Source organism: Narcine bancroftii, chromosome 1 (assembly GCF_036971445.1).
Source record: "Narcine bancroftii isolate sNarBan1 chromosome 1, sNarBan1.hap1, whole genome shotgun sequence".
Taxonomy (NCBI): domain Eukaryota; kingdom Metazoa; phylum Chordata; class Chondrichthyes; order Torpediniformes; family Narcinidae; genus Narcine; species Narcine bancroftii.
In genome coordinates, this window is record NC_091469.1 from 218,413,945 (window position 1) to 218,427,615 (window position 13,671).

Here is a 13,671-nt window from a genome sequence, read left to right on the forward strand (position 1 = left end):
AGAATAATTATTTTGCAAATTGTAAGTTATTTTTTCCAAATATAAACACGATTGCAGTTCATATGCCATCTTTGTATATTCCATTCCACACCATTTTTCCAAGTTATCGCTATACATTTTCTTGCAACCACTAACGCTAACCGCAAAAATGCCAATTGTGGCTTATCAACCAATCCCAAACTAACAGCATTTATCTATCCCAGTAAAAACATCATTGTATCCATTTGCAACTCGATTGTAAATAAATCTCTCGAAAATTTAATAACTTTTTCCCAAAAAAGTTTAACTTTCTTACATGTCCATACATAATGCACAAAAGTACCTGTCTTTTCTCCACATCTAAAACACAAATCTGTTGGTCTAAATCCATATTTCTTCAATTTCTCAGGAGTGAAATATAATTGATGAATAAAATTATAATTAACCATACTATATCTCACATTACTTAATTTTGAAACACTATCCATACAGATATTTGACCATTCCTTCCAAGACAATTGAATATCTAAATCTTCAATTTCTCTTTTATCCTATCTATCTCAACTTTATCCATCTTTTCTTGCAACAACCTATACATATTTGACATAAATCTTTTCGTGTCCTTGCCTACCATTATAATCTCAAACTTAGATTGACTTGGTAAAATTAATTCCTTACCAAATTGTATTCGCAAAAAATCTTGAACTTGGTAATAAGCTAAAATAGAATTTGCAGAAATACCAAATTTCTCTTGTAATCTATTAAATGTAGAAAATTTACCCACCTCAAAACAATCTTGTATAAAACTAATTTCTTTCAATTTCCAATTTTTCAAATACGGATTATTTAAGGAAAATTGAATTAATTTATTCTGATACAACGGTGATTTAATCAAAATTTTCCCTTTCGAACCTATAAGCTGATCCTGCTTATACCAAATATTCAATATATGTCTTGATACTGATAAATTATATTTTTGTAACAACAAAGGATTCCATTTATAAATAAATTGACTCATTTCTTTTTCGAGAATTCGACCCAACTCAACTTTAGCCCAGAGTGGTGATTGTTGAACATCAAACAACCTATTAATGAATTTCAACGGAGCCACTTCATAATAATTTTGAAATTTGTTAATTAAAGTCCTCCCTATTCATACCACCATGTTAATTTATGCATAGCAACCCTATATAATTTACGCTTCCATAAAAATAATCGAATTGCTTTATTTAATTCTTTTACAAATTTCTTCAGAATCCCACATGGAATAGATTGAAAAAGATGTTGTATACGAGGATAAATATTCATTTTTTATACAATTTACTCTCCCAATTAAAGTTAATGACAAATCTTTCCATTAAATGAATTTTAATCTTATTCAACAAAGGTATATAATTCAAAATATATAAGTCCTGAGTATCGACCCTTTATAAATCTAGCTTGATCAACATATACTAATTTTGGTAAATAATTAGCCAATCTGTTAGCTAATACTTTTGCAACAATTTTATAATCTACATTTAATTATGATATTGGTCGATAAGAAGACTCTTTTAATGGATCTCTGTCTTTCTTTGGAACAACAGTAATCAATGCTCTCAATCAATTCTGGAAATTAACCCATCTCAGTTGCCTGCTTCAAAACTTCCATATAAACCGGAAACAACAAATCATTAAATTCTCTATAAAATTCTACTGTAAACCCATCTTCACCCAGGGACTTTCCTCTCGACATTGATTACAATGCTTCCTTTAATTCCAGTTCTGTAAAAGGACAATCTAAATCATTAATATCTTTCCCAGTCAATGATGGCAAATTTAAATTAGCCAAAAACGAATCAATTTGCTCAGTATTTTGTCTACTTTCAGATGTATAAAGTTCATTATAAAATCTAAAAAAATTCCTCATTAATTTCCTGAAGTTTATAAGTAATCTCCAAATCTTTCCTAATGGCATTAATTGTTCTTGATGCTTGTTCTGTTTTTAATTTTATGTGCTCTTTCGCCTAACTCATAATAATGTTGTTTTGATCTTTGAATCATTTTTTTCATATTTATATGATTGCAAGATATTATATCGTAATTTTAATTTAGATAAATGGATCTTATTATCTTCAATAGAATTCTTCTAAAATTCTTCTAACTTTTCAATTTCTTTTTCCAAATTTTGACTTTCAATCAAGTATTTTCTTTTAACTCTAGCTGTATAACTAATGATCTGACCTCTCAATTATGCTTTTTAAGCATCCCATAAAACAAATTTACTTTGTACTGAATCCTGATTCATTTGTAAATAAAAGATAATTTGTTCCCTAATGTATTTAATAAAATCAGGTCTTTTTAATAACATCTCATTAAATCTCCAATGATAAGTATTTGCTACCTGATCAGTACCTAAACAAGAGGCCAACAACAACGAATGGTCAGACAAAATTCTACTTTTATACTCTGCTTGTATAAATCTACCTTGCAATTGAGCTGAAACTAAAAATAAATCAATTCTTGAAAAAGAATTATGCTGTGCCAAATGAAAGGAATAATCTTTTTGAGTAGGGTTCAATTTTCTCCATATTTACACCAAATTTAAATCCTTCATTACCTCGATAATTCTCTTTGCCATTTGAATTCTCTTCAAAGTCTTTGGAGATTTTTCCAACAAAGGGTCCAGACAACAATTAAAGTCCCCTCCCACTAAAATATTTCCAGTTGATTGGTTCAAATTAAAAAAAATTATTTGTAATAAATACTTCATCATCCTCATTCGGTGCATGAACATTCATCAAAATCCAGGCTTCGGAAAATTTTTTACAATTCACCACCAAAATCCTCCCAGCATTATCAACAAAAGAATCCAACGAGTCCCCAATTGAATTGATGTTGAGGAGTCTGCTGGTAGAGAGGTTGCAGCCATTCATGAACCAGAGTTCGAGCTTAGAACGATGTGGAGTTACTTGATAAGGATCTGCAAGATTATGAGAGGCAGAGATAAAGTTGATAGCCATCACCTTTATCTCAGGCTGGGAAACACCGGAGTGAAAGGGGGAAAGTTTATGGGAGACGTAAGGGATAAGTTTTTAAAAACAGAGTTGTGGGTGCGTGGAATGCCTTGCCAAGAGTGGTAGTAGAGGCTGGAACAATGGGGGGATTTAAGACACTCTTATACAACATGTGGATGAAAGAAAAATAAAGTGTTGAGAGATAGGAAGGGTTTTTTTTTGGTGTAGGTTTTTTTACAGGTTAGGATAACATCGTGGGATGTAATGGTCTAATGTTCTATATCTTGGTTCACCAGAGGCTGACAGGTGAAAAACATGCAAGAAAATGATTTTTTTTTTGTAAGATATTCAAGATGTTGAGAAGTAAACTGTTAATGTTTTTGATGTAACATGATACAATTCTTATTAAAATTTAAATTATCAATATTTAATTCATGGCCACTTTCTTTTATATTTTCAGGGGGTGATGTTCAAGTGTTGTCCACATTGCAGAGTTTCCCTGAAGTGTTTGGGTGGGGGTGGTGTTTCCTGACATTTAACAACAGCCTATTTGGAATTTTTCTTCAAGTCAGTGGAAGCAATAGGAAAGTCGATGCCGAGTCAACCATTTATCAGTGGCGGGGTATATTTGTCCCAGTCCAGGTAAAGGAAAAAGAAGCAAATGGTCTTGAACCTGCTTCTTCTGAAATTGCAACTGATTTTTTTTTTAGTTATTCTGATAACTTGTGAAATAAATTACAAAATTAATAATCTCATTATTGTTCTTGTAGAATGTTGAAACACGGAATCCTACAGGCTGCACAACCTTTGTTAAAAATGATGAATCCTATATAATCGTTACTCACAGTGGACTAGTCGGAACAAGAGCATCCAATAACAGCATTTACAGGTTTACATTGCAATCTGAATTAACATTGGTATGAGCTACATATAGCTTCCTGTTTTTTAGTTGTTAATTTGAATGTGTTGAAGCAAACTAATTAGGGTTGTATTTTACAGAATGAAATATTGCCTGGGGAAATGTATTTAACTTGTGCACATATAACATAATTCATATTCATATTCATATAACATAATCCTGCCCAGAGCTGTAGTTACCAGCATACTGATAGCATTAGCTTATATTAAGATTTAACAATCCTCTGTCAGTTTAAGGATCCCCAGCTGTTCAGCATGTCTGTGGCCATCACGCCATCTTCGCACCAAACGTTTTACAAAAGCATTCCTGCAGGAATATTCTGGGAAGCAAAGGACACATTTCTTTTTTAAAATATTTCAGTACACTGAATAAGGATTGGAGCACATGAATGGATTTTGATGCAAATTTAAATATTATTGATTTATAGTCTGCTGTATTTTGAAATCTTTAGTGAGGAAATTATTATAATATAAATCCATAAAATCGGTAGTTTCGGGCTGGGTAATTTATTAACATTTGTAGTTTAGACTGCCACTTAATATCTTGTGCAATGAACAAGATGTAATTGAGGACTCATTTATGAATTTAAATATGATGTAAATTTCAGAAGGGGGAAACAGGAATATGCCACCTGGGTCTTCAGGCCTGCTCCACCATTCATCAAAATTCTGACGGTCCTTCTAGTTTTCCTGCACATACCCGATTTTCTCGCACAGTGCTGATTTTTCCCTGAATCTCTTCATGCTCGGGTCTATTGATAGTTTTGTGCGGCAGATCTATTATCCCTGGAACTGGTGTCGTGAATATTCATTGCACCCTCTTCATACACATGGCCCTTCTCGAGTTAAGGAGACCAAAACTGAACACCATCCTTCAGGTGCATTCTGCCCAAGCTCTATACAAAGGCAGCAATATATATGGTCCAGATAGTGCAGTGGCATCTGATCTAAATGGAGTTGGCATATTCTCCCTGTCACTTCACTGGATGCTCAGTCTCCTCTTCGACCCCAAATATATGTTGGTTGTGAAAGAGCCCAGGTGGAAAATAAGTGAAGGCTGGACTAGACTTAATGAGCCAGGTGACCACCTCTGTCATGAAGAAGTATTGTTCTCAAACTACTCATGGTCAAGTTACCGTTGATCTTTCTAATAATTTGCAGTCCCAGTATGATAAGCTTCAGAGACCTGTGTACAAGATTATCCAGGTTCCCTTGATGATCAACACTACCCAAACTCATCCTTTTTAAAAATAAAAAATCACGACTATTTTCTACATTGAATGAAAGACCTCAGAACTTTCATCTGTTGAGTTTTTAATCCACTTATTTGGCTCGCCTCGTTACCTGCTTCTCCATATTCCCAATGCCACCAAGTGTAGTATTACAGTGTCGCTAAACATGACATTTTGCCACCTCCGCCAAACGACTGCTGTCGATGGTGATTAGTTGTGGTACCCACCATCACCAGCAGGCTGCTTTATTCCCACTGCACTTGCTCTCTGATCACCAATTCTTTTTAAATTTTTAAAAATTTTTCACAGGATGAACCATATTAACCAAAATACGCACAAACATTTCCCTCTTGACTATACACAGTGTCATTTTCTCCCCTTTTTCCCCCCTTCCCTCCCCCTCCCAACCCATTAAACGTTCAACATAATACAATGCAATAAACCCATCAAACAACGTCATCACACAATGAAAATAAACTAGAAAATCATGTCATCTACTTTTACACACTGGGTCAGTTCATTTCGTCGTCTTCTCATTCTCTCATTTTAGGGGGTGGAGGTCCGCGGTAGGCCCTCTCTGTTGTGTTCCATGTACGGTTCCCAAATTTGTTAGAATAATGTGACTTTATTTTTTAAATTATATGTTATTTTTTCCAATGGAATACATTTATTCATTTCCATGTACCATTGCTGTTCCCTCAGGCTCTCTTCTGATTTCCAGGTTGACATTATACCTTGATGCACATCAAATGTCAATCACCTTTTCTTTGCAATGACATGGCTTTAAAGCTTCTCTGGTGCTCGTCTCTTTTTTAACTCATAATTATTCCTCATCTTGCCATTGTTTCTCTGATATTTCCAGAAAACAAATGAAACGCTGTTGTTTATTTCCTTTTACCCCATGACAAATTCTGCCTCTTTGTAGCAATCCATATTTACTTGGCTATTTTCAATTCATTATTTTTTTCTGTAGAAGCTCTTGTTTTTATATTTCTTGCTCATCCACTCAAATATTCCTGCTTATTATTTTTAAGGTCAATTTCTTAGTCCTTTGTTGTGTTTTTAAATGCTCCCAATTCAGAGGGCTATTGCTATTTTTAGTGACTTTAGAAGTGCATCCCTTTAATTTAATGCTATATTTTTCAGTCAGGAGTGAACCAGCTTATCGTTTGGGTTTTGCTATTTTGATTGATAATGTTAATGTCTTTCTTGTTATATACATTGTACAATATGCATATACACCAACATTCTTAATTGCTGCAGCTTAACAGATACTTGTAAAGAAAAGCTATAATAATAAACTAATTAAATTAAATTAAAAGAGACGATAAATATATAAGATACTGCAAAAAATGACTTATAGTCCTTTAGTGCTGTCGGACCAGCAAGAATTCTGATTGTTGTTGGATAGAGGTGCTAGTTTCAGGCTTCTGTGCATTCTGCCTGAAGGTTGCAGTGAGAAGAGGTGGTGACCAAGCTGATGGAGGAGTGTTTTAAGGTGGGTTGCCTTCTCGAGGCAGCGTCTCCCATAGATGTCTGCAATGGATGGGGAGTGAGAGGCTGTGATTCAGATCCTGTGGCCATGTTTGCTACCTTCTGCAGTCTCTTGTTCTCCTGGGCACTTGAATTGTCAAAGCAGGCTGTGATACAGTCAGCCAGTTTACTTTCCACAGTGCACTTGCGTCAGCTTGATTAAAGTATCCACCAACATACCTAATCTCTTCAGACGCTTCAGACAATAGAGGTGGTAGTGTAGCCTCTTCACTATTGCCAAAATGTCCTGGCTCCTGGAAAGGTCTTCTGAAATGGAGACTCTCGGGAACTTGGAGGTTCTGACACTTTCAAGATTCAATTTATTGTCATTGTAATAAAAGAGCGTCATATTACACAAAATTGCTTTGGCCTGCTGTAAGGCAGACAGATATGTCATCGGCAGAAATTACCTGAAGCGCCTCTTACAGTCAGAGAGAGAGAGAGAAGCAAATGAGTGTCATTGTTCCCTCCCCCCCCCCCCCCAACAGAGTCACCGAATTTCCGCAGCCCCACTGAGTCCAATCCGAACCATTGGCAACCCGAGCCCCAGATCCGAACCTCCGACACAGTCAGGAACCATTCAGCACCCTCGGCACCTCCTCACGTCCCAGTTCCAATTCCTGGTGCCCCTCCAGCCAGTTTTGAGCCAGTCCGCAGCGATCTCCAGCAGACCATGGCCTCCATGGGTTCCTCGCCTCTAATTGTCAGCAGCCCACAGCATTCGTTGGTCTTTCAGCTGCAGAGCCCCCCTTTGGGTCTTCTACTGTGGTCACCATCCCAAGGGCTGTCTCCTCTTCTGCTCCTTCTCAGATGAAGGATGGTCTCATTGTTTTCTGGTGCCCTACGCCGGTCCCCTGGAGCCTGCAACCCTTTGTGGCTGCTGCCAATCATAGGCACCACCATCTTGGACCCAGTCCGAAGTTTTAAATGAAACTTTAACGGGTCATTCAAAGCCTGTGTGGAACTGATCACAATTAACGGGGCAGTTAGATCCCAAGGGAGCACTGTATATCTGCTCCCCAGAGGTCTTCACCAGTGGCAGGGCTGCCATTTTTGCCTTCCTCCCATCAATGCAGAGAGTCACATGATCCCTTGGCCTCTTAAAAATCAACAATAAGCTCCTTGGTCAGGATGACAATGAGAACAAAACTGTTGTTCCGGCACCACACGACCACATTGCCAGTGCTTATTACACTTCATTTCCAGTTATTTGGCCATCAACACTGGTGTCGTCGTCAAATTTGTGGATCGAGCTGGAGCTGAACTTGGCTTCGCAGTTGTAGCTGCAAGTTCAGCCTGTGGAGCTGTGTTGAATCATTGACCCAACTGCACTGAAATTTCTGCTTAAAACTGGACACGGACAGAAGTCCCGAAGCTGCTGTTGTTACCACAGAGTAATGATAGCAACTGCTATTAGACAGCATTACTAAATCAAAATCCAATCATCCAGCAAAGGAGAAAGTAAAGGCAATTCCTGACTGGGTTAGCAACATCTGTGGTGGGAGAAGTAAAATTAATGTTTTGCGTCAGTGAACTTTCGAGAAAATTGCAAGTTAATTAGGGAAGGGGAGAACAAAAGCAAAGTTTTATGATGGGGTAGAATGCAGGAGTGATTACATGACAAAGTATGGAATCTGAAAGAGAGTGAAAGTAGGCCAAGTAAACACTGCTGTTGTGGCCAGTGATTTCCAGGTAACAGAGGCTCTCAGCTGTTGTTAGACCATGTAGAGGCCACACACAAGGAACGTGCCTCAAACCATTCTGCTTGGTCGAGCTCTATAGGTCCATCGGTTGCAGAGTCTGTCACTCCATTGGCAACTTCTGAGAAGCCCCTAAACTGGAGGGGAAGCAAGCTATCCTCATTTCCCAAAGGGACGAAATGCAGATGACCAAGTGAAAGGGACAAAAGTCAAGGGATGCTCTATTTGGATTTGATAGAATTGTTACGTGAAATTGTGGAATAATGTAGCAATTAGTGCGGGAACAAAATAAAAGTCGAGGAAGATCGAGCCCTGCATTGATCTGCTGGATGGAGAGTAAGAATTATTGAGACAGTTTATTTCAGGTTGGAGGTATAATTGGGATCCAGAATAATCCACACGATTCCGATGTGGCGCTTTAAAATTTCTGCATTAGTGGTAATCAAGCTCAGTTAAAATTTGTGTACTCTAAAGTTCATGTTTAAGTTCTTGCATGAAGAAAAGCAGAAGATTTTTGCTGGATTTTTCCCAGAGGTCATGGGGTAAGAGTGAAAGGGGAAAAGATTAGGGGAAACCTCTTCACATATTGGGAGTGTGGAATGAGCTGCCAGCTAAAGTCGTGAATGTGGGCTCAATTTTAACACTTAAGAAGAATTTGGAAGGTGTGTGGATGGGAGAGGTATGGAGGGATATGGACTGGTGCAAGTCAGTGGAACTGGACCAAAATAAAATGGTTCAACACAGACTAGAAGGGCTGAAGGGGTCTGTTTCTATGCTGTAATGTTCTATGGTTCTAAAAGCATTATGATTGCTAAGTCCCAAGGGCTAGACAGGATATATTCCAAGTTACTAGAGGAAGTGAAGGAAGAGATTGTCAAGGTGTTGGGAATAATCTTTGACTTCTCCCTGGCCACAGGGGAGGTATTGGAGGATTGGAGAATGGCAAATGTGATCCCTATAATTTCAACAAAAGTAATTGTGTGAATCCTGAGAATTATAAACAGGTGAGTTTTGTGTCATTCGTGGACAAACTATTGGAGAGAATTCTCAGGGACAAGATTTATGAGCGTTTATAGAAGTATAGTCTTCTCAGGGATGGTCAGCATGGATTTGTAAGGAGTTGATCATGCCTCACAAGCCTAATTGAGTTTTTTGAGCAAGTAAGTAAGGAAATTGATGAAGATAGGGTGGTAAATGTGGTGTATATGAATTTTATGAAAGCATTTGACAAGGTACCCCATGTTAGACTCATTCAGAATGTCGAGGCATGGGATCCATGGAATCTTGGCTGTATGGATTCAGAATTGAGGGATGGGTCAGAAAGTTTACTGATGACATGAAGGTCGGAGGTGTGTGGATAGTGCAGACGATTGTCATAGGTTACAACAGGATAGAGGCATGATGCAGAGTTGGGCAGAAATGTGGCAGATCGAGTTCAATTCAGATAATTGTGAAGCGATGCATTTTAGGAGATCAAACCTGAAGGCAGAGTACAAGGTTCATGGCAGGATTCTTAACAGTGTGGAAGGACAGAGGGAGTTTGAGGTCCAAATCTCGAGGTTGACACAATGAGAAAGAATTGAAAGAACAACCCAGACTAAAAATTGCATTTGTGCCTCTCTTGTATCGGTCAGTTTACCAGGGTGCAAGGGAGAGATTATCTCCACATTTTCTGACTCAAAACAGACTTGGAATGAATAGGCTGTATTTAGATTTGGACTTGAATTTTGTATGCCTCAAGGCAAAATAAAACATATTCCTGACGGATTTCTCTGGACTGAGCCCCTTGGATTACTATGCTCTTATAGGCAGATAATCCAGCGATAATTTCTTAAGCAAGGTCATCTATTAAGACTTTATTTTGCAGAGCTACTCTGGATTGTTTCATGGTTTTCATCAAATTTCTGGCTTGCGTTCTCATAAATAGTAAGATAATTTATATATCCATTTACAATACAGTACCATTATTCTGGTAAGAGGAGATATTGAAATTGAAGAAGGCACAATTTTGTCAAGATATCAAAGAATGATACTTTGCATTGATTTTCTCCACAGATTCAGGTATTGACTGTCCCAGAGAGCAGTGATGTGAAACACTTTACGCAGGACAACCAAGATTACTTGATTATCAGTAGCAATCAAGTGGATGCTCTTGACAGTAACTCCAAGGTTAATAATGAGATGACAACATTTTGAGACTCTGATATTAATTTCTGTGTTCATTTTTTTTTTTGCATAATAAAACTCGAAATGTGGTCATGAGAACTGTATCTTTTAGATGAAGAAAACAACACAGTCCCAACCATTGTTTGGGCCAGTCACTGAAAGAACCCTAACAATTTGTTCAGACCTAAACGATAGTTGAGGCTTTGTCATGTAGCCATGCAGCATGGAAACAGTCCATTGGCTCCTTGGTAAAAACCAGCAGCCATTTGCACTAATCAGACACCAATCCCATTTTATTCTGCTTGCATAGACATCAACTCCCCATGGATTTTAGAACCTGCATATGGAGGAGGGGCAATGAATAGTGGCCAAACAATCGACCATTCTGCTAATCTTTCGGATGTAGGTGGAAACTGGAGCACCCGAAGGAGACCAGTAGCAAATTGAATGTGGAAAGTCCACACAGATGGATTGATCCTAAGTCATGGGAGCTGTGAGGGAGCAGCACTACTGGCTGTATCACTGCCAGACTGACCTGTCAGTGATTTTTTTTTAGTAAAGTAAATCTGGCTGGCTGTGGACTTAAACAATCTTTTAGTGCAGCTAATTTGTGGAAGGAATACAGTCACGTCAAGGATAGTTTTAGAATAAACTCACCAGTTCTGTTTATTTCTATCTTAAATTCAGCCCCTCTAAAAGTTGGCTGTGTTTTACAAGTAGATTTAAAAAGGAATCTGATGGAAGCGCACCAGGTTTATTAAGTAATTTTTTAATATATTTTAGTTTTTCTTGAGATAATTGAGTTTAGAAAAAAAATCATTCTTCAATTAAATTTTCATGCAAGATATCAATTGTAGATTTTCCCATGATGACCAAAAAATCAGAATCTGTTTTCATGAACATGTCACAAAATCCATTGTTTGTGCAATATCACAACTGCAAATATTGCTATCAGTCAGTTAAAAATAAATAAATTGGTACAAAGCGAGGCAGTGTCTGTGGTTCATAGTCACAAGACAAAGGAACAGAACCAGGCCACTAGGCCCATCGAGTCTGTTCCGTAAATCTACACTAAGCTGCTCTACACTAGTTCCAATTTCCAGACTTTTCCCCGTATCCCTTGATGACCTCACTAATGAGATTCTTGTTTAAATAGTCAAAGTGATCTGGCTTCCACTGCTGTATGGGGCAATGAGTTCCACAGATCCACAGCCCTCTGGCTAAACAAGTTCTTCCTGATCTCTGTTTTGTATGGATAATCTCTCACTTTCAGTCCATTCAGGAATCTGATGGCAGTGGGAAAGAAGCTGTCCTTGGGCCGCTGAGTGCTCGTCTTTAGGCTCCTCTACCTTTTTCCTAATGGTAGCAGAGTGAAGAGGGCATGGCCCGAGTGGTGGGGGTCTTTGAGGATAGAGGCTGCTTTCTTAAGACACTTCCTCATGTAGATGCCCTTAATGGAGTGATCTGGGGCCTGCGATGTCACAGGCCAAGTTAACAACCCTGTGGAGTTTTCCTTATCCTGACTGTTAGAACCTCTGTACCAGACAGTGGTGCAACCAGCCAGAATGTTCTTCACAGGGCAACTTTAGGAGTTTTTGAGAGTCTTTAGTGACATACTTAATCTCTTCAAATACCTCACAAAGTATAGCCGCTGGTGAGCCTTCTTCATGATTGCATCAACATGGAGGCTCCCCGACAGATCCTTGGAGATGTTGATACCCAGGAAATTTGAAGTTCTTGACCCTCTCCACGACTGAGCCCTCGATGAGGACTGGATTGTGTTCCCCTGGCTTCCTCTTGAAGTTCACAATCATCTCCTTGGCTTTGCTAACATTGAGCGCAAGGTTGTTGGTGTGACACCACTCAACGAGCTGATCTCGCTCTCTCCCTTACGCTTCCTCATTGCCGTTTATGATTTTGCCAACAACTGTGGTGTCGACGGCAAATTTGTCGATGGCATTGGAATTGTGCCTGGCCACACGGTTTTGGGTGTATAATGGGTAGAGCAGTGGGCTAAGCACGCATCCTTGGGATGTTCCTGAGCTGATAGTTAGTAAGGAGGAGATTCGTTCTGACAGTGGTCTTCCAATGTGCACGTCAAGGATCCAGGTGCAGAGGCCCAGGCTTTGGAGTTTGTTAACCAGCACTGAGGGGATGATAGCGTAGAACACCAGCTGTCGTCGATGCATGGTTGCCTGATATAAGTGTTGCTGTTGTCTAGGCGATCCAAAATCGAGTGATGAGCAGGCGAGATTATATCTATTGTGGAGTGATTATGGCGGTAGGCGATTTGCAGTGGGTCCAGATCTTTACCTAGGTATGAGATAATTCTGGCCATGACCATATTTCTCAAAGCATTTCATTACAATAGATATGAGTGCTACTGGGTGATAATCATTGCAGCAACTCACTGCTCTTTTAAAGCAGATGGAAACCCCCACCTACAGCATTGAGAGATTGAAAGTGTCCGTGAACTATCCGGCTGGTTGCTTGGTGCAGATTCAGTTCCCTGCCAGGTATGCCATCAGGGCCTGATGCCTTGCTAGGGTTCACCCTCTTGAAGGATGTTCTGAAGTTGGCAGTCATCAAAGTCTGCAAGGATTCTTGTATGTACCCTTGTGTTCCGCTTTTCAAAGCGAGCATAAAAGGTCTTTAACTCATTGCATAGTGAAGCATCATGCCGTTTATGGTGTTTGGCTTCACCTTGTCTGATGCAATCACTCCCATTGATGCCAAGTATCTGACTCTGTTTCTCGCTTCCCTTGTAATTGCCTTTTTGCTGCTGAGGAAGGCCTTCCGTAGGTCGTACCCCAGACTTCCTGTAGAGATCTGGATCACGGATCTTAAACAGCATCGACCTTGCCCTCAGCCGGTTTCAAATCTTTTGATTCATCCGTGGCTTCTCTGTCAGGTGCTCACGGTATGGGCACATGGGCACACAGTCAACCATACAGGTCTTGATGATGTCGGTGATAGCTGCAGAATATTCATTCAAGTTGAGCAAATATAGTAATCAAATTCTGTTGTCGCAAGTAATCTAAAATATAAAATGGTAGAAATACTCTGTCCTTTAGGCTGTATCAATGAACCGGATACATTGAGAATCTACTTTCTTCCTCTAAAAACCTTTGGAACTGTGCTCCTCCC

The 13,671-nt window shown here is 38.9% G+C and overlaps 1 protein-coding gene across 1 annotated transcript in view; it reads left to right on the top strand.

Annotated features, from left to right (window-relative positions):
• Positions 1-13,671, top strand: part of adgrv1 (adhesion G protein-coupled receptor V1) — a 537,083-nt gene that overhangs the window by 175,634 nt on the left and 347,778 nt on the right. Inside the window, exons 47-49 of the mRNA XM_069918000.1 lie at positions 3,436-3,617; positions 3,746-3,892; positions 10,414-10,527. Of these exons, the coding sequence (XP_069774101.1) occupies positions 3,436-3,617; positions 3,746-3,892; positions 10,414-10,527 (443 nt within the window). The remainder of the gene's footprint in view (positions 1-3,435; positions 3,618-3,745; positions 3,893-10,413; positions 10,528-13,671) is intronic.